We start from the raw sequence: 26,400 nt of genomic DNA on the forward strand, positions 1-26,400 counted from the left end.
GTTTCTCAAAAACCCGGCTCCAAATCAAATCAACCTATATGGTTACAAAGTCATTGTTAGGAACCAAATATGATCTAAACTTCTGATTTCCTAATGCAGTCAACTGGTTGAAATAATTTTACAATTTGTAACTCACTGCCACCTTCCTGTATAAAATTTGTGGATCCATCTTAAGACACCAATTTATAATTGTTTTGTGCTTAAAAACCATCATGACAATTTGACAACAAAGAAAGACATGTTCCCTGATGTTATGTGCAATCTTATATTTGAGGGGGGGGGGCTCACATTATGACATAATCACCTAAATTATTAAATACATTTTTCATTAGCATGTATAAAAAGAAAATGAATACCTACAGAATGACAACAGCACTTCATTGCCTTGTAAACATATATATGTACATCACAAATTCCATTCCTTATAAAAATTTAAATGAATTTAAAATTAAGTTTCTTTTCAACCTGGCTCCAAAATATTGTCAAACTAGCCATAAGGAAACCTATAGCTTGAATGGACGTGCCAAAACAATAACACCAATATACTGTGTTGATTTAAACACTAATTATCAAAGTCTGAATCAACATAATAACACATACATTATGTTAAACTTGTTGTATGTTAACTTATTTTTAAGAACATAAAGCTGACATTTGGCTGAGTTTGGATATTGTCATAGACTGATATAAATTAAAATTTGTTTATATACTTCAATTGTTTGATAACCTCTTGAAATTAGTCAAATGAAGCATTGAAGAATTCCATGATATATGGGATTACATTTTTAATCAATAGTAAACCATTCACTACTATGCTGATGGTATAACATTCATTCAGTATGGGCTATAGCATGGTAAAAATATACTATTACTAGAAAATATGAATAAAACACTTTGCAGGGAGCAGCTTGATACAACCTCAAAAGTTGAACCCTGAACAGTTGGGGCAAGTATGGGCATACAATTCAAGCAGGTTTCTGCTTTGAAGTTTGATTGCAATTAGATACTTGACACAGGATAACAGATTGACAAGAATTTAAGTGGCCCCTTTTTGGCCCTTAATTCCTAAATGATTCCATTCAACCTTCCATTGGGACATAGCACTCTGTGGTACAATTTCAAAGAGATCCATTCCCTTTTAATGAAGTCATCATATGTACATCAGGAAAATGTTTGTTTCTTGCCCCTAATACATAATAACCCAGCCTTACTTGGGTGGTATGACGCCTTGTGGTAAAACTTAAGATCCATTTACTAATTCAATCAGTGATATTGTTTGGCTTGAATTACCACCGAAATAAGGCTGTTTCTCCTGATTAAAGTTTCCCAATTTTTCCAAAAATAGCCAATAGCGAATTGGTAGTTAAAGGGTAGGATATGGTGTATCTGCACAAATTTACACGGTTTAAATGTTTATGACTTGTCTTTTTCTTGACATCCTACATAAAAGTATTTATTTTAACTTCTAATTCAAGATTTTGTATGGTTATTCCAACTGTCCCAATTAAAAAAAAATAATGCATATTTTTCTGAATAAAAAAAGATTGAGGTAGCTTTGAAAAAGACCAAAAATATCACTGATACCTCAATTTATTGTCCTAACTTCAGGAAATTACTTGTTACTGGCCCCTCACTTTAAAATGGGTCATGTATTAACCCAAAAATCACTTTTACTGAAGCTATATAGTTTAATTCTATGAAATGCTTGATTTGGTCCCTTTGTGGTCCCTTATTCCAAATTTGTATGGAGCATAACCCCCAAAATTATTACTGACTTTTTTATGATTTGGAACCTTGTTTTAATATTTTATAAGGATCAACTAACTAATACTTAAGTTATCACATGACACATGATTACAACAGGGACAACAGCACCATACCATTATACAATTGATGACAACTGGGACAACAGCACCATACTGTTATACAATTGATGACAACTGGGACAACAGCACCATACTGTTATACAATTGATGACAACTGGGACAACAGCACCATACCATTATACAATTGATGACAACAGGGACAACAGCACCATACTGTTATACAATTGATGACAACAGGGACAACAGCACCATACCATTATACAATTGATGACAACTGGAACAACAGCACCATACCATTAAACAATTGCAAACATTTTTATAAAAAGTTGAAAGTTAGCATAGAAAACAAGTGGTTTCTTTAAGATATATTTCAATGATACAGCACAAGAAGCAAGGGAAAAAATATTCACAAAATGTTATTTTTTGGTTTACGAAGTGGTGAATTATTTTATGTACTATGGCTTCAGGCTTACAGGATTAAAAAATGCTCATGGTAGTAAGTGTTAAAAATCTCTTTAACTAAATAGTAAATCTTTGTTACTATAAGTAGATTTATGGCCTATAAAAGTTCTTCACTTATTGATCATGGATAAACATGTAGTTCTTTTATCAATGGCTTACATTATATAACATATACTGTTTGATAAAGTCTACAAGTTGTATTTTAATGGAATCAAGACATAAAATTTATTGGTTTTGGTCCTTTAGTGCATATAGCCTATAGAAACATTGGACAGCAAAGAACTGAAGAATTCAGCAGTCTTGGTAAAATATCAAATTCATAAAAATGAAACTGTTTGTAGAAGACATGAATCTACAGCCAGAAATGTGAGGTAAAACAAAAATTACCAGAATGATTCCAGTCAAGCTAAAGCCAATACTAATCTGTCCAAGTATCAGTATTAAACTGTGGTTAATATCAGGAATATCCCCTCACTGTGATTGGGATTTTTAAGAATGAAAAAAAGGTGCAAAGTTTTTAAAGACCATACTATATTTCCAATTTTGAATATTGTATTTTTTTGGTTTAAATAATGAATTGGTCATTACATTACTTATGAAGTTCACTTTGTATATCTTAGAGGGGTGTTTTTGAAAAATTACTTTAAAGTAAGACTAAAGTGTTGAGAGGTCTTTTTTTTAAATGAAAAATTCAATTTCAATCATTGAATCTTTAACTGATAATATTTCTCAACAAACCAAATGTTTAACAAACTCAAACACATTAAATCACACCTGAATGAGATTGAATAACCACTGATAGGCCATAGTTTTATGTCTGTAAATGAAGCGATAACCATAATCAACAATCATTAATTACAATGAAGTCACCCAGCGGAAAGGTTCCATGTAAATCTTACCTAAAAGGAAATTAACCAATATAATATGTAATATATCCTAAAATTATAGTAGGCTGTACTTTACAACCCATATTTTACCAAGTTGTTAAATTCGTTTTAGGAAGAGCCATTTTGTAAATTATGTGGTATGAAATAATTTTTCGATAGATTCAGGGAGAAAAGTAAAATGACCAATGTTTTCTTCCAAGAAAATATCTTGGCAGAAACCTCCATTTTTGACAGTGAGTCTCATTTGAGAAGCAATGTAAAATTCTACCTATATTTTAGAGAAGCACATGATTTACCAGTAATAGTTAAATATATTCTGTCAAGTCGTAATGCTAATTGAATGTTTCAACATTCTATATGAACATGTATTTTTCAGTAGTACCATTGAAAAATATCTATTTGGATTTATCAATATCTGCTCAGTCTTAAAAATAAGGGGAGGGGTGAGTAATGAGCATTCTGGTTTGTAAATCAAGGGGATGACAGGAAAATGGGTATCACGGGGAAGGAAGGGAAGGGGAGGGAAATGAGCATTTTGGTTTGTAAATCAAGGAAAGCTTTAGTAGACATGAGGTTAAATAACATATAAATTAAATTTTGATACATTACCCATCACCCTTTCAGAAATCGATGTATACGATTATGAAATATTTTTGGCCACTTGAGAATTTGAAGACTTCCAAATGATTAAAAATATTGAATTTAAATCTTATCTCCTTACATAATCTACCTAAACAAAATCTATGAAAGGTGTTGTATGTAGGTCTAAATATTTAACTTGTATATTCAATGTTATTTTTACAAGAACTTGAATTTTCAATTTAATTCCAAAATATTTACTTAAAGACCAAGTCATTGTGGAAAATCTTAAGTGATCACAAAAATAATCCACATTGGCAAAATTACAAATCAAAATTAATAGAGAAACCTAGCATTCAGTGCTATAGGGTAGAATACCAGAAACAAGTATTTTTTGTGGTTATCAAATTATCATCAGGATTTTACAAGGCCATGTTTAAACACTTCTAGCTTTCAAAACAAATCATGGAGCACATAACTCAGTAAGAGTAAAAAATTCAACAATTCAAACTTGACTATTACAACATAAAATGTTTGTAAGATTCTATCAAATTAAAGAACATAATTTATTGCAGATCTTAGTATCATAAACTAGGGCCTGGTTGTATCATTTTCTTATTGATTCATTGAAATCCCCCAAAATGAATATGAAAGATTTACCTGTCCATTTTTCTTCTTCTCTAAGTCCTTTTGTCTCTTTGATTTCTTACTTGTACAATTCAATTTAGAATGACCATTTCCCATAATCTATATCATTCACTAATTAACAATAATTAATTTTCTGCAACATTATATGTTTAATCCATTTAAAGTTATTTCACTTTCACTTTCCATAGAGCCTGATCAACCAGAACAACTGCAGGTATTCCATTGTAATTAGAGGGAGTTTACCGTATTGTTTCTTACTTTACCTACATATTACATATGTAACAACTAAATCATGATAAAACCTGGCCACCCCTTTAAAAACCAGAATTTAAAGTTGAATTACAACATCTAATGTGTATTGGACTTAAATGGAACTTTTGTGAGATTTTTGTTCAATATCAGTTAAATATTTACTATCATATTTGGGTTAACTATTGAAATTTACATTGATCTGTATTTATTATTTACATTCGTACATTTTTTTTTTGGATAACAAATAAATATTGTGTGTTAAATAATAAATTGGCAATTATACAATAGCTCATTCATTTCTGAAACCCAAACACAAGGAATCGCAGTGATCAAAGTTTTTAAAAAATCAACCACTTGTCAAACTTATCATTGAGCACATAAGGTAATATACCAATTTAGGGTATCATGGTATCTAGAATTTGATTGTGGTTTGTGGTATTTGGACAGACTACTAAAGAATGACCTTCACAGTGTTAAGTCTGGTGCCACCTATTACATACAGAATTGCCCATCTTGGATTTTACATTTAATATTAATCTCAACATAGTGTAGATTTGATAAGATATTATGTGTAGCTTTTATTTACTTCTCTCTTGAGCAAATACCACAGAAAAAAATCAACTAAATTACAGGAAAAAAAATGTTTGTTAGATGACCATTTAGAGTGGTTGTTTTGACTGGTAAATATAAGGCATATTTTTATATCATATTATCAATATTGTAAAAAAAGATGAAACAAGGCTGTACCCAGGGAAGTGAAAACGAGATGACCAAACATTTGCTTTTTACAGCTTGTATATTTTGTTTGTTAAAGGCGTTGATTGACTTACTACAGTGCTAAATTATTGATTTTAAAACATTACCATACTAACATCTCTGAATAAAAATGGTCTTTTTTGGCATGCCTAATAGAGTTTAAAGTCTTGCCAATATCCTACGAAGATGTTTTTAAGATAATTTATGACAAGTATTTTAACTGAAACAGGATATACATAACGTAATAAATTATATTATTTTCTATTATATAAGTGCAAAATGTTACATAATTGTGTATATCAGAAGTAAGAAACGTTTAGAAAAGTAAATAAATTGATCTATCTACCATATATTATATTATTTGCCTCCTTGGGTTTTTCAATGTGCTATTGAAATCAACCAGCACTTTTCTACCTTCATTAATATTTGTCTTGCATGTAACATCAGCAAATGAGTACTTTTTGAGGGCTGATAAAACTTGCAATCAATAAACTCAACATTTCCCAGACCACATTCACACCGAAACATTACATGTTTATAATGTTGTTTTTTTCTCTCATAACTTTAATCAAATAACTGATTGTGTAACAATAGAGCATGATACACTCAACACAAAGTACCTCTCAGGAAATTTACTCCAGAAATTATAAACCAACACTCTGTCAATAAGGCTAAAAGAGTAATAAAACACAAGAGTAATAAGTACATTTTCATCTCCTCCTTCCCCTAAAAGACTGACAAAAATAAAAAAATATTGGGGCGTACATTTCAAAATTAGGATTTTTTTGGGGGTCAGTTTCTAGTATTGAGATACTACAACACACAAATCTTACATTTCTTGGTGACAAAAACATTGTTTTCTCTGAAACTGATGTAGCTATGGATTTAGATCTATACTTCAATTAGCTAAAACAAGGCTAGCAAATATCTGGTAAGAAAAAAAATAAAAAATCCTCCCTCCCACCCACCCCATATATTTTGTGAAGGTTGGATGAGAATTTAAGTTTAATTGGCCTAAGGGTTGTGATGGTGAAGTTTGAGCACAAAAGAAGAGGACATTTCACTGAAAGTTAATGGACATTTATTATCGTTAATGCCTTAGAAAGTTAAGTTTTCTGTAGGTTTATAGATATTAGAAACTTTAAACAAATGCTTTTGCTTGTTGACGATTTCAGCTTCATTACATATGAAGTACTTTAGCTCAGTTTACATTGCATGGGGGTCCATGGTTAAAAGTCAATTCCTGGCTGGTGCTGCTTTAATTTTGGCAATCTACAGAAAAACTCACCATGATATAAAAAGTAATGCTTTTAAGAGATAATTCTTGAAGTAAAGGCAGTGAGGTGGTGGTTTTCTCGCACAGGTGGATTAAGGTTATCCACTTCATTAGATGCACTAGTGGATGTTATAGACAATTACAAAAGAAGCTTTGCTGAGCGTAGCAAGATACGACCACTGCCAGTTGAACTCTTTTCACTTAGGGTAAGTATGGATACAATATTAATATTTGACATACTTTAACATAGGGACTTACAGTTCATTATGGACACAACTGATTTTGAAGAAATATGGCACAATATTTTGAAATTCAATTTAAGTATAAAGTTTGAGTTTCCAGGTGCTTTCATGGATCAATTTCTACCCAATAATTTCAAGAAACAATAAATGAAAGAGTAAATTAGCTAGCCTACTTCTTAAAGCCCTCAGATATATTCTTAAAAAACAGTTGTCAAAATTGAATGAGAAATAAACCTTCTCCATCAATTTTAAATAAACACCTATTTTACACCTTTTGGCAAATTTTTTGGCAGAACAGAACTGTTTGCAGTTGTATAAAAAGTCAATTTAAAGAACAGTTGAGTGCAAAGCACAAATTATCAGTATGCAAAAACAAGTAAAAATTCATTTATATATGTGGCCAAAAAAAAAAAAACCAAAACAAATTGTAAAGAAAAGATACCATGCCCAGGCTTACATCTGCCTGAAATATGGAAAATACAAGACAGAATAACACCAGAGTTATCTCTCTTTGCAAACATAATGTAAGGTTTAAGAGACAACTCTATGTTAACTTAGGTCTCACTAACCACTTCCAGGTCAAAAGGCCACCCCCCCCCCCCACCCCATGTAGGTACCATAAACAAACTGAACATAGAAATATGCATTGTAAGTGTATTATTTGTGTGTATTCTGATCAAAAGTAGTCACAATAAAGCTGAGAATGTGTACTTTAAAATCATTTTTGTAATTTACTACAAAAGTGTATTAATATCGTTTACATGCTCCATGCTGTCAGTTAGCAGAAAAGGTAAAAATGTTGACTTTCAGTATTTTTTATTCAATTAAATTTTGTTAAGAATTTCAAGGTCATCGTACCATTAGAATAATGATTTTGAAAGCCTTGTTTTACAAGCTTTGCAATGGAATGCAACTTTAAGGTGTCATTTTTCCTGGGAATTCACAGTGAAACATTGAAAATTACTTGTTAAACATGTGAAGTAATGGAAATGTTGGAAGTGGTTAGTGAAAACCTTATATTTTTTCTAGAAAAATATATGAAATTTCAGCTGTGAGGCAATAATGAAAAAAAATTAAATATCAATTTTGTGGAAAAAAACAACAAAACCAAAGAAAATTAATAAAATAAAAAGAGAAAAAGGAAAAAAACAAAAAACAAAAAACAAAAACAAGCATGGGGTATCTATAACATTACTGAATAAATTAATTTGAGATAAATACTGTAATCTGATTGGTTAAAATAATTTTGTTATATCTCAATGGATAAAAAAATATTGACACGCCCCTGTTCAGTTAAATTCAGAGCTACTTTTTTCATGTTTAAAAATAAAACTATGTTTTAAATACTAATATACTAATATTCTTTATTGGCACAAACACAATTACAATAATTGGCATAGGCCCATATAATTGATATATAAAAGAGTAACATATATAGTAGCGGTATACATGTAAATAGAGTATTAATCAAATGATATGAGAAGAGATATTTGTTATGAAATAAAAAATTTTCTGATAGAAAAAATAATATCAAAAAAATTAGTGATAATCTTTAGTGTAGTATATGAATCACCGAATATACATTGTTTCAGTGTGTAGTAATTAATTGAATCAATATCTTTTTTGAGGATATTTGATAATTTGGACATAAATTGACTTCTAACTTTGGAGTATTTTTCACATTTTAGCAAAAAATGTAATTCATCTTCAACCTCCCCAGAGTTGCAAACTTTACATAATCTCTCGTTTGCAGGAATTGATAGATGACGGCCTTTTTCTATTTCCAAATTATGGCTACTGATTTTTAAATTAATTTATAAGAATTGGCTATGATAAAAATATTGTCTATTGAAAAATAACAAATTTTCCATGCGCATATTTTGTTTATTGCATTTCTCGCAATAAACAATATGCACATGAAAAATTTATGTTATTTTTCAATAGACAAAATTTTTATCATAGCCAATTCTTAAATAAAAATAGGTTTGAACTTAAAATGTTATAATAACCCCTGCTTGCTAAGTTATGGTATACTACATTGAATGTAATTTAATGAAGCTTTCACAGGCATGAGATCACAATTAATTTTCAAGTGCATTTCAATATATACATTTGAACAGATTAAAATAAATCCACAAACCTAGTAAATCTTCTCTAGCCCAAAGTGGGGTTTCATATCTAAATTTGAGAAAAATTTGTTTCATTTTTTTAAAGAAATTAATGCACAAGATAAATATGACAAATGAATGGCATTAAAGTCCTAAAAAATCCCACGTAAATGTACCTATTTTCTACCATTAGTAACAAAACCTATTTAATAAGTTTCCAGAAAAAATATCAAACAATGAGGAAGGTCCCACTATTAAAATTAGAACTACAAATCAAGGTGAAATAATTGTGGTCTCAATCCAACAAATAAGGTTATCAAATATTGTAGAAGTGCAACCCCTTTTTCAGTTTATTTTGGGAAGTGTGGGGGGTGTCTAAAGTAACAGGTGGATTTGCCTTTGATGAATATACAGTTACAATTGTCTCCTAGTGGGTACCACCAAACAGAAGACGATGAAATTTTTACAAATGATTTATCACACATGGAAGATGTGCATCTTCTATTTCTGATTTTGATCTGAACATTGTTTTTTGTTTGTTTTGTTTTTTTGTTTTTTATATTTGTTTTTTTGTTTTTTTTTTGGGGGGGGGGAGGGGGAGTGAGGTAATGCTTCATAGTAACAAATAATCTTTTCTTTTGATGTATATAGATTGCCCATCTCATTTCCTCAGACACCAGTGAGTGAAATTTAATGAAACTTTCACATATTAATATTTTTTGTTTTTTTTTAAGGAGGTGTCCATAGTAAAACATGGAGTTTGCCTGCTTGATGAAAATAGGGTACCCATTTTTTTATCTCCAATTTAACTTTACAATAGAAAATTAATGAAACTTCTACAGATTTGCATAGTTAAACATGGACCCAGGCTTTGATGAATAAAAGATACCTATCTCTTGTATGCAACTCTTCCTTCACCACTGAATAGAAACATTCACAAAATATGCATTGAATACTGAAGATGTGCTTTGGCTTGAATGTTTTTTGTTGTTTTCCTAAGCATTCAACAATCTGGGGGTACCATCAGTATAGTGAGGAATCAATAATTTGAGACAGGATGTTATATGCATGTGGACATCCTTCAACAGATTTTGATCAAATTTGGTAAATAGGTAGTCCTTATCAATGTAAACACCAAGGTCATTGGTAAAAAGGTGTATGTTAACAGACGGGGGCAGGATATCAATTTAATAAGTATTTCAGGTTATTATATTTTTTTCTTTTAAATTACTTACACTCTCACTTTGAACTCTTAAGAATTGTCTTTATAAGAAGAGTTTTTTTCCCATAATTTAAATGAAATACCATTTGATTTCAATGGGGGAGGTAGGCTGAAATGTTCTGTTCTGTATTTTTAATTAGGTAATCTCTGACCTGACTTTTTTATTCTTCCATTTTTTCAGTCCTAACATACTGAGTTTCATCCTTCTGTTTTTTTTTTTTATCCTATTACTAAAATTTTGTAGTGTAATTTTTACAAGTAACAGGGGAAATTCTACATAAGATACTTTGTTGACTATTGTCTGTACAGTTTGTTCCTGGATTACAAACATTATTTGCGAACCTTTACCTGTTAAATTTTGTTGGCATTCAAAACATAGGGCAAATTTTCCTATGGACACATATGCTTTGTAATCAAAACGAATGCTAGTTTACTAGTTCAGTTACTTTTACAGGTAAATTAATCAATAATGAATTTGAATGGGTATTTTTTCATTGGGTTTTTGTTTGTTATTATATATTACAAACTTTATAGACCAACACTGAATGGTAGCAGTAATTTCCTGAATAATGAATTTATGATAAATCTTATTATTTACTTTTAGGCAGAATCATCAGTTGATAATTAAAACCAAATACTTATCTATTTATTTGCTACTGTCTTTTCTAATTAAACTATAGCCTGAATCAATTGCAATTTAGTTGTGTATTTTTGGAACAAAGAGGCCCCTATTTTTACTGGTTGCACCTCTTGAGCAACACAATAATTGGATTATTAGTAAAGAGCATTGAGGTCAACATCCCTATAAAGTTTCAAAACATTGACATTTGAGGTTTTAGAGAAGTTGACCTTTTAAAATAAAAACATCAAAAAAGCAAAAAGAAACAACAAAAGGGTCAACAGATCAAGACACAAAAAGTGCTTTGTTCCATTAAAGGAAGCTATTGTGGAATATTTTAAAAGTTGAATGTTTCATTTTTGATGTTTCATCAGCGTGTAAAGTGTTGACTATAGCACATTTTCAATAAAACAAGCATGTAATGTGCAACTGGTCAACGCCTACATATGCAATTCTTATAATTACATCTGACATGTTTCTGTTATTTTTAAGCAAACATAGTTTAATTTATATTTTTAAATGCAAAACACTATAATTACTAAAAGTTGTCAGGTAATTGTTTATTCTTGTGAGGCTTATTATGAACTCAATACAGTTTTGCCCAGCCATTTCTGGTTTTTGTCAACCTATTTAAGTGAACAAATCAAAAGTACAGTTTGAATGGTTTCATACCCTTTAAAATCTCCAATAAATAGTTATGAAAAGACATCTCACTACAATTCTTTATCACAAATCAAACAGAAATACCAATAATGGTGTTGATATTATTATAGTCAAACCATTTTATATCAGTCATTTGGAATTTTTACATTTGATTTAAATACCTTTAAGACATATAATCCATAATTAATTTGAATGATTAATTGTATAACCAAGTTTCTTTAAGTGTTCATTCAGTTTAAAATCAATAAAATTGGTGGAAAGATTTATCTGTGTCTCAGCATAATGTAAGTTCAATTTATTGGTGAAAGTGGCAAGGTGGTCCTAGAACACCTGAATTTTATTTGAACAAGTATCCTTGTTTGTCTTTATTTTGATAACTACTTTAGAGACCTCCTTCACTTTACACAAGGGTTGTTTTACACTTGACACATACTTCACATTCTAATATACCCCCAAAGAAACACTAGGCACTACATACAGTAGAAGACACCTGTAACTCTCATGTCAAGTAATAGGAAGTAAAATCAGTGACAGAGTGGTCCCTCTTTCCTTACCTTCACATTCTTTTGGTCTCAGCTGGTCTTAGAATCTGTTTCTTTCTGATGATAAGGCTATGTTTAAACTGTTCTATTTTGTATGCACGCATTGTAACTTTAGTTATTGTACTGTAACAGTTCAGTACGTCTTGTCATCATTATTATGATGATCTTTTTATAACAAATGGGTAACCAAAAAATTCACACAAAATTATCCAATAGTATTGCAAGTAATGTTCAACAGAAACCTACATTTTATCATACAGAAGCTCCGAACCTAATTCAAATCGATTCCATAAGTTTCAGCTGATGAAACATAATGCTTGAACTCAGACTGATGTCTCATAAACCACAAAGAAATTAGCACATTCCTTTTTTTGGGTATATAATTAATTTTAACCAATATTATACATATTGTGAACCATATAAGTACTGTAATTAATAACCAATATGATTTCTTTTTTTTGTGTTTCTATTCAGCAGTAAGTGTAGTCTGAAATCCATGTATTTTTTTACTCATTTCTTCATGTATTGGGTGAACTATTGTGTGAACAGTCAAGAAGATAGTGTCAATTTTAGAATCTTTCACATGTTGCTAGGGAAAAAAAAGAATTTCCACAACTCAACTGATAGTGATGGCTAAATCAGAAGATGAATTTAAATTCAAAACCTAATTCAACTGTACACAGAGTACTGTCATAACTGAGGAGCTACTTTCCTGAGTTAGAAATTAAAATGGAGAACCTCTACTAAAATGAAATTAGTCAGAGCTGCAGGGGGTAAAAACAGATAATATTTATATTAATATTTTATTTTTTCATAACAATATATAAATGCTCTTCTGCTAGTTGCAGTCAATAACTAAAATACCATGAAATCTACACGCAGTATTCCTTCACATGATCTAAAGATTCTAAATATAGCATCTTCTGTCTAACGTTAATACAATGGATGGAAATAAACTTCTTATATAAATCTTAAAAAATATAAATACATTGAATACATATACCATCAAAAAGACAAGAAAATCACAGTTAAAATGCAAAGTTTACAAAATATTAAGCCCTGTCAACCAGGAAGATCAGATCTTAACTTATCACAGATATTAAAATAAATCCAAATTCATTTGGACGGAATGTTGAATAATGTATTTCACGGGTACAATATAGTTCCTATTAATACATTGCAATGCTATTTCATATATTTTGCTAACAATCAAGCTTTATGACAAACTATAACATCATGTAGTTTTTGAGCTAAAATGAAGAAAAGGATAAAAAAACATACACAAAAAGTTGTGTATGAACAGCTCATCCTTGAGACATAAAGAGACGTATTGAGAAAATTTTCTCCAGTATAGCTCTTAACTTTATACAAAAAATTCAGTGTACTTTTGTATAATGTAGCAGTACATTTATTGAGACAACACTTAAAAAAACTCAGAATCACTTAGAAAAAAATGCTTATAATACTCACTAGTAAAACACTAATGATTATATTGATGGTTACAACAAAAGTTAAATGCATCAAAAAAACATAACAATCAATACTGCTAATATTTGCACACCATTCATAAATTCCAAGATCAATCAGCAACCATCTAAAATTGGATCCATTGATTTTGTACAATGTACTCTGATATAACAATAGATGTTTCTGAGATCAGTTTATACAAGGAAATTTTCATAGACACAATAATTACAATAATCCATTAAATAAATCAAGATCTGCAGAAAATTGTCAATTTCAAAGATCTTTTTTTTTACAATGTAGTTATTCTCTTGATCTGTCAAAGTAAATCAGGATAAATTTTTTCTATAAAAATGTCCATGAAAACTCCTTCATTGAGTATTGTTCAGATGTTTCCCAGGCAAGATATTCTTACACTGATTGTCTCAGTTAAATGGTTGTGCAAATTTCTACTTAAAATGCTGCCTAACAGCTTACACTCTATTCATGTACAAACATTAATACACATGATGACCACATATATAAATGCAAATAACAACCCTGGATAAAAAATGATATGTTTTGAATAGAAAGTTTTAGTTGATACAGTTGATCTTACTTCAAAAAATGGTGTTCAGTGCCATTGAAATAAAAATGAATCCGAGCCAAATAAAATAAAACTTTGATATAGGGATAAAGACCTCACCTTCAATTGGTTGAAAAGTAAATAAAATTCCATTCAATGACAAGATGTCAACGGAGAGTGAAAAATGTAAATAGATAAAATATTCAATTTAAACTTGCTCCAAATGATCCATATATAATTTTTAAAGCACCTTAATAAATAATCCATTCAAAAGAAAACATCCATATTTACACACATTTACACACCAACAATACCACAATACCATACATAAGTCCTGGGATATTCACAAATTACACATTTACACCTTGCGTACATGTTGTTCAATATCACAGAAGGCTTATAAATAAAATCACAGACCAATATAAATAAATATCTATAAATCTAAAAGGTCATCTCTTAAGGCGTCTTTCATTTTTTTGGACATTTTATTCAGCTGACGGCCCTGTTTGACAGCCTCATCCAGGGCATCTTCGATATCCAGATGATCTAAACGGCTACGTCGCCTCCTTCCCCTACGTGGAGCATGACCACCATCATACTCACTTTCATCTGATAAAAATCCATCATCTTCGTAGGATTGAGGAAATTCATTAATTCTTACGCGTCGTGGAGGGGCTGTATACACTGGTACTATATACTGTGGTGGTGGAGGTGGTTGAGGCAAAGTACGTCTGGGGGGAAGTTGGTAATTTTGCAACCGTTGTATTCTATCACTTATAGCATTTATATCATCTTGTGTCACCATCCTGCCAGGCATTTGTGGATATCCATTCACTTGTTGGGCAGGATATGGTGGTGCAGGTAATTGTCTGGTGTATGGTTGCTGTTGATAATCATAACCATTTTGTTCTGGTACACCATTCTGTATGTGACCATTGACAGTAGGTCCAGATGTAGAAAATCGAACGGGGGATGGTCGATTTTGTACACTTGTCCTTGACACTGGTCTCCTTTCAGATGGTGTAACAGTTCTAGAACTTGGCCTAGAGCGGAACTCATTTGGACTATCTGGGCTTCCACCCTTAATATTTTTGACCTCATCCATAAGATCTCGTAAACGTCCATGCCTAGAGTTACGAGCACTGTCTCCTTCAGGAAATAGTTTAAGTCCAGTCTGGGTACCAGTCTCTTGTATTGTTTGTGTTCCAGCGGTACCCTGACGACCTTCATTTTTCAAAGTCTGTACATCAGACTGAATAGTCTGAAGCATGTTTCTCTTGAGTGAGCCTTGAGACATCATTGAATCCTCTGATATATTAGGACTTTCATTTATTCCACGTTGTTGTTTCAATTCTTTGACATCCATTAGAATACTGCGTAGCAAGTCAGCACGAGATCCACGCGAACCTGTAGATCTGCCTGAAGCTACTGATATACGTGAAGCTTGCAATGATATATTCCTGTTTAGACCACTTGTCTGTGTGTGAATTGTTCTTGGTTCACTCATGGCATCATGATCAGTTTGTGTCCTGGCATGTCCAGGTGTTTGAGTCATAGTATCAATAAGGTCCTCAGGATTGGCCTGAGGAAAGTCACCAGTGATATAACTCACTGTTGACTCATTGTCAGAGTATCTGGTCATTTCTAATCCTAGTGGTGTTCCTCTCATTGTGTCAATTGTTTCAGTTTCTAGTACATTGTCAAAACTACTAGCGTGCATGGTATAGTAAGTTTCACCATATCCAGACTCTTCACTTTCTGACTCAAGTGCAGCAGCTGCAGCACCTTTCTTCAAATCATCACTTGAGCGATTATGATGGCTGTGACGAGGTCGTGATCTAGGAGTAGGTGTAAGAGTACGTGGAAGTGTGCCACTGGGGGCTCTTTTCAGTGACTGTCTGCTCTGGTTTAATGACAATCTACTATGGTTCAGTGACTGCCTACTATGGCTCCTAGATGGACCACGTCTGGATGAAGGCCATTTAAACACACTATCATCTCCATCATCATCATCACCACTATCATCAGACCCTAGTCCTAAGAGGTTACGTCGACTACCAAACCGAGCTGAAGAGTTGGGTGTCTGGGTTGATCTGCAGGGCTTTCTCACCAGTTCAGTCTGCAGGTACAATGGAGGAATGGCAGTTAATAAAGTAACCACATCATAGCAAAAACGATATCACCAATAACCAAACAAAACTAGCACAAATTCACACTAACCCTGTAGCCACACACGTAAATACAGATAGAGAAGTCTACAAATGTCTAGTATGGTTATCATCTTCAATGATGTGTTAATAGATGATTTTTTATGAAAATATATTTAAATGGTCGACATTTTATATCAATGGTCATATTTTAGCCTCAAACAAACTAGCCAAGGCAGCCAAAGAACCATATTGATAAATGGGTTGCTGACTTGCTTTGCATGAAAAAGCCTGAAATAATATGCTGGTATATAGAAATATTTTGTAAAGAAATAAAATTTACCTGCAAGGTTCTTAGGTCACTGTAAACACAGCACAGGTAGAAAGATGTGCACAGGTAGAAATTCAAAGCCAGAATGTTAGTATTGGGATTATACTTACAGAGTAGACTATTGTTTAAAGGAGAGCAATTATTGACACAGTAGTTCTTAATAACCCAATAGTGATCCCATCTGACGGTTTAAAAGCCAGGTATTTAAAAACAGTAAAGTTCTTCATTGATTTATTATACTTGTAGAAACATGTCATAGATTAACTCCCGCCAGATTTAAAACTCACAAGACTAACATAGGGTTAAAATGCAAAGCACTACAAAAGATAGAGTGAAGAGGGGAACAAAGGGAGTTAATATAAGAATACACAGAATAGCAATCTGAATAATATGTATACTTACAGTGTTAACTTAAAAACTGATGTGTAACCCTATCACTGCCAATTCCTCCAAATTGTACCCGAATATTTTACATAAACAGCTGTCCGATAGCACGTTAAATGGCCACGATTATAAATCAGTCAAACATGATATGGCATGTTTTACCGTAGATTTAATATAACCTAGGTAAGCAAAATCTTTAAACAGGGCTAAGGTGTTTACAAATCTTAATCCAAGAGAAATCATATTGACATTTCAGAATAGTTGATAGTATCCATAAAGAAAACTACTATGCATAGCCATAAGGAAAAAAATCAGATATTGGAATAGGTGCCTTCTACTAGTACAGTGCCTGGATTGAAAATTTACAAGTACAGAGGTTTATACCATCTGAAAACATTATAATCTAGACTCCATTATTTCAACACATCTGAGGCCTTAAGAGCATGCAAAGCAAGTGGGCAACTAAGATTTAAACATTGACTTCACTTTTATTTTAGTGAATGTACGATGTTGATGGCGTTTTTTTTAGTGTATTATACTAGTGTTCCCTCATACAGTATTGCTACATGCCACAAACCAACACACAATATTAGAATAGCTACATCACTAAAGAATTAATATCTCAAGTCATCGATTTAATTTGACCTTTTGATCTACAGCTATTTATCCATCAAAAGCAATTTAATTCTAGTCGCTTAAGCTTTTAAATCCAGACAAATCTATCTAAAAATGTTCAATCCTTTATCAAAGTTTTCTCCTTAGTAATCAGTTTTAGTTTTACAATAGCTAAACTTCATAATCTGATAAGCTTTAAGTATAGACAAAAGTTAAATCAATTTTATTTCATTTGAAAGTTTTAACAAAATGAATAAAACATGAAATTAAATTCCATTACAATAAAGCAATTGTTTATCAAGTGGTTTAAATCATGAATGTGTATCCTACAAAATGAGTTGAGATATTATGGCAGTCCTCATGATACACGGATCATCCCAAATGTCTGTAAAAGTTATTTTGCTCAAACAGTTAAATTCTATTATATATAAATTACAATACCTGAGGACCCATGATTTATCATGAAGACTGTTGAAGTAGTTAATTAGCCCAGTACATACCTTGAGTTGGAGGGACTTTTCTTGAACAGCCACATCTTCCTTCTCAATTCTTTCTAGTTCTTTAACATAGTTTTCCAGGTCATCATCCATTGTGTTTTGTGCTTCCTGGAGTTCTCGACTAGCTTGGAGGTTCTGTTCACGTTCTTCTAGTAGGTTCTCTATTTGACCAAGGAGTTCTTCCCAGTCTTCTCTCACAGCCCTCATTACAGGGTCTACTAAGGAAGGGTTATGCTGGGTCAAGTCTCTGTATCTGTTTAAGAAACTGTCGATTGCTGGGCCTTTAGCTTGAACTTCTTCTCTCAAAGCCTAGAAACATATAATTTTTTTTATTAAATCCATTTCAACAACATCAAATTTTATAACCTTGTTATTTTGTTTAACTTCAATACACATCTTACCTACTTTACCTTGGAATCTTAAGAAAAACATAAATGGGAAACAGTGTTGCACAGTGTTACTGGTAACAGTTAACAGATAATAAAAACATAAATGTAAAACAAGGGTATATGATAAACACAAAGGGTGAATAAAAAAAGAACATTTTAAAAAAAAATATTCTTATACAGTACAAAGGTGAAACATTTAGATGTCTTTCATAATATTTGTTCATTAAATTACAAAAAAAGGGAAGTTGTATGCATTGTTGTGTCAGATATACCCCAACTTGTACAGGAAATTGATATCGCAGACCAATCCAAATCACTTACAACATATGCTCCATTTATATAAAGCCACTAATAAATCTGAAATCAATCCATTTATTTGAGCTAAGATTTTTGTAACAAAAATTTTCTCTCATTCCATATAAAATTATTGGAATTATTTCACATGTAAACTAAGTGCCAGTTTCAAGGATTATTTTGGTATTCTGGAGGATATTTATGAATTACCTCAGGGTTTCGAGATGAGCAGAAAAATGAATCACACTTCATCCCATGATATAAGTGGGTGTCCTAGGTGTATTCTAGTTGATTCAAGTAGTCCCTAGAATCCCACTTCATCCCATGATATATTTAAGTGGGGTGTCCTAGATGTATTTCAGTCGAGTGGTCCCTAGAATCCCACTTCATCCCATGATATATTTAAGTAGGGTGTCCTAGGTGTATTCCAGTCGAGTGGTCCCTAGAAATCCACTTCATCCCATGATATATTTAAGTGGGGTGTCCTAAGTGTATTCAAGTCCCTAATATCCAAACGAATATGGTACAAGCTACAGCCAAAAATATATGGAACCCTATGGAATCAATAACTGAAGATTTGTGGCCATATTCCCCATCTATATGTAGCCACACACCAAATTCTCATCCATCTATTGGGAGCCAAAATAATTGAAATGAAATTTGGATTTACAAAATGACTGATGGGTAAGGTGATTCCAATATACCGTCCACTTGTTGAGTAGGGGTATAAAAAAACTTCAGCTATCATTCTTTCTTTTTCATGCAAATTCAGATATCATTACAATAGGTAGACTAATGCAGAAGCTATATATCAAATATAAAAAAACATTATGTTCAGTTGTAGCTAAATAATCTGTTACAATATTTTTTACATATATTCTGAAACTTTGGAGTCACAGAGTACACAGAAAGTATATGATTTTGGAATAGTGTGAATAGACAGGGTGTGAATAGACAGGTTTTTACAGTATAGCCACTCTGTAGAGTGGGGAACAAACAATGAAAGGTAGAACAATTTAGCAAAAAAAAAAAACAACCCCATAGTATTTCAACTCGGGTGTAATATAAGGGAGATAACTCAAAAAAATTTTAAATTCAAATTCATACACACCTGTAGGTTGGCTATTTCTATTTCAGCAGCTTCTGCATGAAGCTTGGCAGGTTTTTCTTCCATCTCTTGAAAATCCTCCTGCTTACTACGGAGCCAGTTACGTAGGTCTCCTCTCATTCTGTCTACTAGCTCCCACTGGTGTATTGTGTCTCTAACAGTATCCATTCTCTTTTCAAGCTGTATTAAAAAATTCAATGAAACTACAATCGGAGTAAATTCTTAGTTGTTAATATTCTTATTTACATAATGTAAAATATCCCTAATATATGAGTACTTTTTATTCCATAATTTACATTAAGTTGAAGTTGGAATGAAAGTTTCAACAAGAAACAAAAAAACAAACAAACAAAAAAAAACATCTATCTAATGGTATATTTACCCTATATGGTCATATATATTCATTATCATTTGTTTCTATCTGTATAAAGAAGTTCAGAAATTCTAATCAAGACTGGTACTTTACCTCAGCATTAGCCTCCTTAAACTTAGTGTCCACTTTATCTGCCAGTTGGTTAACATTAGAATCCTGTTCAGCCTCATCCTGACTCAGATTTTCCATACTTCCACCAAGGTTCTCACATCGATGGGAGGCATTGGTTAGTTCCTGTCTCATAGCAGATATCCTTTCCCACATTGCCTGTAAAATAACACGATTTCTTACATTAAAGCAGAAAAAAAGAAAGAAAAAAATTCAAAGCAATTCCTTTGTGTAAGTAAATATAAATTTCATGAACTTATTATAGCCTTATTAGTCAGAAGATTGTCGTTAACAGCCTCTCTCTCAGATGGGTGCACTCTTAAAAGAACATAATTTTGTTTACAAAACATAGTACATTTGTTGTACTAGAGAAATAACAAAAGCAAACACACAAAACCAAACTTTTTACAGTAAACCATTGCAGTACCAGTCTCTTTAAGAATCAGTCTAGGTAAAATATGGTAGGGAAAAAAAAAACTTTCACTTTGACAGTGTAGTTTCAGTTTATACTATAAGAAATTGGCTAGATTTGTCAAATCTATTTTTAAAAATGAATTTAATGTTTTCTAACACTCTATGAAAAAAATCTGAACTTTCTCAGGAAGGACAAGACATGGGCAATTACCAGTATACTATGAGTGTAATTATACCATTTGATCAATGGGCTATTTGACAAACATGTTTTTTTTTCAAAACAATTTTTTTTACAATTTCCCTGATTCTTGTTAAGACTAGTATATTAGGCTTACTTTAATGTTTTCCAGTTTCCTCTGTGAATCCTGAAGGTTATCAGGGATATCTCTATCACAGTCAGCCAGCCAGCGGACAAACTCTCCTTCCAGGAATTGTAAATCATTCTCCAATAAATCTTTATACTCCTGCCACTTCTGGAGAACATCCTGAAGGCGATTCTAAACGAACAAAATATAACAAAATTTATATTTGATAATGATCAAATAACAAATGACTATATTAATAAGAACCAGACAAGGTGTATAATTATTTTCAGGGATGCAGAACATAAACCATCAATGTGAACAGAATATGCCAACCATACATGTACATGTATATATAATATACATTTGATTGAGTTGAATCAGAATTCAGGTATCTAAGTAGCCAAATGACCACATCAATAATGGGTTACATTTTTTACTGTTTCTTTATATCATTCATTTTTTAAACTGTGTTGTCCAGAACAAAACTCTATTTCAATGTCAAGGAAGGTCAAAGATAAAAATTTCCAAACTAAGTATTATAGACAAAGTCTTTTATAAAAGAATGGACTTACCTGGAATGTTACAAACTTTTTAGATTTCTTTGAATGTTTAGATGTTCTAAATAAACCTCCTCTTTTTAATTTTGTGGAGGTTTTCAACTTTCTAGTAGAAGATTTATTCCCCATAGTTTCTTAACTTACATGTGTATGGTTTGTTTATTTTGAATACATAAAATATTTATTACTATCATTACTTACCACGCTATGTCTTAATTATATTGTAACCATATTTTGTCAGGTAAAGTTTAAAGATAATTAGACGAAATAAGGACTTCAAAAGAAAGACAGTGGGGAAAGCAGCCTTTCTTTTTTTCAATAATAAATTAACCAGATTGTATTAGTACTGTATTACCAGAACTTATTTAATGCAAAATAAAACAATGACATAGTCAAGTGGAAGGTACAATGGCGGTAAAGAGGTATTTCAATGTGGAACTCATCGTCACGATCATCTAACATAAACATCTTTTCAAAATTTTGATACCAATATAGTCTCACCTCACTTAAACTTATAGAAATAAGTATTTTACAAAGCAAAAATTTAAAAAACATGTTTTTATTTTATTTCATGTCTAGTTAAGTACCAGTCTTCCAAAGCAACAAAAAAAAGTTTTGAAAAGAATGAAGTATATAACCCTTGACATGGGATTTATATGGACACTTAGTTGACATAATTTCAATCAGCTCTACATTGATGTTGAATAAAGAATTAAGTTTCTAAAACAATTAGTTGTAAACAATATTGCTACATGTAGCCATAATTACACTGCCACTGGGGATAATTGAAGTACTGTAACTAGAGGCTCTAAAGATCCTAATCTGCTCGCTTGGTTAAAAAAAAATGTTTTTTTCCCCCTTTCAAGAGCAATAACTCTATCAGGAATTATCATACAACTTGAACTCTTAGAAGCTTTACAAAGCCTTACTTATAAGGATTTATTTCATTAATTGAAGATTTTAACTCTATCTATTACAGTCTTCGAGTTAAAAGCTATAAATCACAAAATTCATCATTTTTGGCCTTTCAATGGCAATAATTCTAATAATGAGTGGTTACACAATCTAGCCCTATAGGGACTTTAGTAGGCCTTGTCATAAGGTTCATTTCAACAATGATTTTTTTTCCAATCTATTATAATAATAGTTATGAGCTAAACATCACAAAAAAAAAGGTCATTTTTTACCTTCCATGGGTAATAAGTCCAATAAAGAGTCATCATACAATTTTGACCTTGTAAAGACTTATAGAGCTCTTTAACCTGAAGGAGTCACATTTATTTTCTTGTATCTCTTATAATTTTTGAGATATATGTAGAAATTGGTGACTTGATCCCTGTGGTCTAAAAATGGCAACAGCAGCCATATTTTAACATAAAACATTTTAAAAGTAGATACCTCAAGGATGCTGGTGACCAAATTAGGTAGTAATCCACTCAGTGGTTTCAAAGGAGAAGATTTTTAAAGAAAAATGAAAGATAAACCATGACAGACACAAACTAATGACAATAAGTCTGCCAAGTGTGCTAAAAATGGTATCATTGATCTATAAAGATCTATAACGATTAGGCAAATCTACACCAACACCAATAAAAAAAACTGTATTGTGAAATGAACATCTGTGAGACAATGAGTCTACAAAACAGCAAATTACAAAGTTTATTGCAGTAGACTAATCAGTCTTTATCCGAGGGCAACACTTGTTGTCTCCTGTTTATGGGCCCAACTAGACAAGCCCTAGGTGATAACTTCAACACCAAATGAACATATAGTAATACCATACTCTTAACTTGTTGGATGGAAACATTAGTGTGACATGGTAAAGAAAATATTGTTTGACAACCCCATTCACTGGTTTCAGAGATTTTGTCCCATCAATATGTTTCTAGACTGTTAAAATTTTACAAAATCCCATACACATTCCAATAGAGTTCTGTCAACATAGTGCAAAATAATAAAAAATGTTTATATACAAATAACTCCCATAAACTTTGTCTAATCAAACTGTCCATATTACAGGATCTAGTTCATTTATATATAGTGTCTAGCCTTCCTACAACTTTTCAACAAAATCTAAATTCCTGCCTAAGGGATTGAGGGATTTTCATTCACAAAATGTACCTTTTATGTCAAATGCACAAAAATGTTAGTCCAGTGTAAAATTTTAAAGATCAAAATGGTGGTTTTAAAGGATCAATACATATATGGGGTATTACAACCCTACAAAATTTCCATATAATTCAATTGACAAAGATACTGTAATTTACATGGTATACTTATTTTCACTATTTTCTTGGTGATCAAATAAGCCAAAAATAAAACATGAAATTGATTTATAAACTACAAAACAATAATCAATTTTGAAACAGAAAAATGTTCAGTTGACAGAATTCATGAAAATTAATATCTTTACATCAAAAAAAGATGGGAAGCCTACTGAAGAACCACTAACAGTATTCTATCACTCAAATCTGACAGTTGTCATGAACTGTTGACCGGTAAAGTCTAGTGAGGGACCTTTGTCAGAGGTTAAATGAAAAAAGACCACTTTGCAACTCCTTATATAGGATTTTGATGGTTTTTTTTTCTGCCAGCTGGAGGCATTAGAAAAGTCTAACCGCATCCTGAATATGTGACAAATCTCAGATTGTTGTGTGGAGTAGCATTAACTCTTAAACTTGCACATAATAAATTTACAGTATTTTATTGCTACATTGTCAAATACATAAAATGTATAAGTACTATTACTGATGTAAAGTTTGCCAATCAAAATGGCAATACGATAGGATAATTAATTATTATAGTTTTTAATGGTTAGCACCCTTCATGATTCAACAACCTCATAGGAGCTTCATCAACAAAGAATTTGTGAAAGACGGACAGACAGGGACAGGCCATATTCTAGTTCCTCCAGGAATAATAATAATGATACATATTTCAGCTAATATTTTCAGTTATTGGGAGAAACACCAAGAATTAGGTATTTTATGATAAAACTGCAATCCCCACCAATGAATCATACTACTAACTCTATTGCAGAACATATAGTATCAAAATGTGTACCTTGCCTTACAAAACTTACAATGACATAAACTTGTGTTCATTTACATTTTCTGTCTTAAGTATGAAAAACCCCATTTCCAGGATACAGAGAAATCTATCACTTACAGGGTTACATGTTGTCCTTCAATACAGCAAGTGATCATTTTTCTTTAAAATAAAATGAATTGCAATGCTGGACAGAGCTTGATACAACTGTAGAGGTCAAATAAACCCTGAACCGTTAGGGGCAGTATGAGTACACCATTCAAGCTTCATACAGATATGAATTTAAGATGTGATTTAATATTTGACTACAACCAAAAAAAAAAAAAACCCTTTTGACCCCTATTTCCTAAATGGTTCTAGACAAAACTAATGGTCCCGTCTCATACAAGAGAGATGAAAATAAGTAAGTCAAGTCTTGTCAAAACTCAAAAAAATCAATTTGTTGATTGACTTTTGACTCTCCTTATTCATAAATGTTTCAAGTCACAATCCCAAAAGTAAATTCAAGCCTTCCTTTCTTGAATGACACCTTGTATTACAATTTCAAAGAGATCAAGACAATTTTACTTGAATTATTGTCCATACATCAGGAAAGTTTGTTTCTGACCCCTTTTTGGTCCCTATTTCCTAAACAGTTCAATTTACAATGCCAAGAGTAATCACAGTCTTCCTTTTCTGGTATAGAACCCTGTGGTACAATTTCATAGACATCTATAAGTTATTGTCCTGACATATAATGTCTTCAGATGACAGCACTGATTACAGCACCATAACATTATATGACTGCTGTCTTTTGTATTCATCTAAAAATTATTAGCCTGAACATCCAAACATGATTTTTCAAACCTTGTGAAATGAAGATACAAATTTAAATAATTTTTACTTAGGCTTATAAGATATTGAAACAGAAAAAAATTAAACTAAGAGGTTTAGTCCTCATGTAAATCTTCACCTGATAAATAAGGAAATAACTCTGCAAGTTCTGAGTAGGGAACAGGATTGGCTCTATGATAAAGCTGTAAATACAGGGAGGTTACAACACAGCTTCAATTCGTTAGCACTTGTGAGGTGTACTCACAGTAAAAGAAAGAAAGACAGATATATAATCTCAACATTTTATTTGAGTTAAATATAAAACATTTGCTTGACAAACGATTGTGTCAAAGCCTGAATAACATAGCTGCTACAATATTTCTACTATCTCGTATAACAAAGTCTAAAAATAAACACTTTGAGCTTAATATTAAAAAGTAGAAAAAAAACAACACTAAAAAATATGTAAAACAATGGACGGATAAAAACTTTGCCTTTATACTATGGAATGTACTGAAAATAAGTGTCATCTAGAATCCTTACATTCTGAACATTAATAAAGGTAATTAATAATAATAAAAATTTTATCATGTCATAAAGAAGTGCTATGCAAATTTTGAAAAGCACTGAAATTATCAAAGATTCTAGATGATAAAAATTGTTAAGACAGAAATTATCTCAATAATAAGAATAATAAGTAAAGAACTGATTGGACAAAATATGCTCTCCAATTGTACCATTTCACCTATCCAGCTTATGTTAGTTAAATTCATTTAAATTAGTAAATTCATTCATAGCAAATCCAAAATTATTCTACTACAAGACTCAAAATTTCAGCCTCATTTAAATATACCCTTTCAATTGATAGTCCAAGTTATTTTTTTTTGAAGATTTAAGTGCATTGAG

At 31.6% G+C, this 26,400-nt stretch overlaps 2 protein-coding genes across 25 annotated transcripts in view; both read right to left on the reverse strand.

Moving 5' to 3' along the window:
• LOC148623874 (muscle-specific protein 300 kDa-like) overlaps nt 1-26,400 on the reverse strand; it is a 183,505-nt gene that overhangs the window by 62,293 nt on the left and 94,812 nt on the right. For all 23 annotated transcript variants that reach the window (XM_088566150.1, XM_088566144.1, XM_088566155.1 and 20 more), the window contains 4 exons: nt 21,107-21,268; nt 20,343-20,516; nt 19,880-20,056; nt 18,089-18,394 (listed from right to left, as the gene is read on the reverse strand). In XM_088566150.1, the coding sequence (XP_088422276.1) occupies nt 18,089-18,394; nt 19,880-20,056; nt 20,343-20,516; nt 21,107-21,268 (819 nt within the window). The remainder of the gene's footprint in view (nt 1-18,088; nt 18,395-19,879; nt 20,057-20,342; nt 20,517-21,106; nt 21,269-26,400) is intronic.
• Nucleotides 12,872-18,082, reverse strand: LOC148623875 (uncharacterized). Of its 2 annotated transcripts, none has more exons than XM_088566160.1 (2): nt 16,602-16,737; nt 12,872-16,230 (listed from the first exon to the last, which is right to left on the reverse strand). In XM_088566160.1, the coding sequence occupies exon 2, from the start codon at nt 15,829-15,831 to the stop codon at nt 14,545-14,547; it is 1,287 nt and encodes a 428-aa protein (XP_088422286.1). In that variant the 5' UTR covers nt 15,832-16,230; nt 16,602-16,737; the 3' UTR covers nt 12,872-14,544. The 2 variants fall into 2 exon arrangements, 1 of the variants encoding a protein (XP_088422286.1); XR_015919529.1 differs by lacking the exon at nt 16,602-16,737 and adding an exon at nt 16,992-18,082 and having other exon boundaries at nt 16,089-16,230.

Source organism: Perna viridis, chromosome 2, assembly GCF_037379345.1.
Source record: "Perna viridis isolate PV_CMFRI_1.1 ecotype Kerala chromosome 2, ASM3737934v1, whole genome shotgun sequence".
Lineage (NCBI taxonomy): Eukaryota > Metazoa > Mollusca > Bivalvia > Mytilida > Mytilidae > Perna > Perna viridis.

Excerpts from the sequence above, each read along its gene's own strand:
- LOC148623875 (XM_088566160.1), bottom strand. The coding sequence starts at position 15,831 with ATGCACGCTAGTAGTTTTGACAATGTACTAGAAACTGAAACAATTGAC.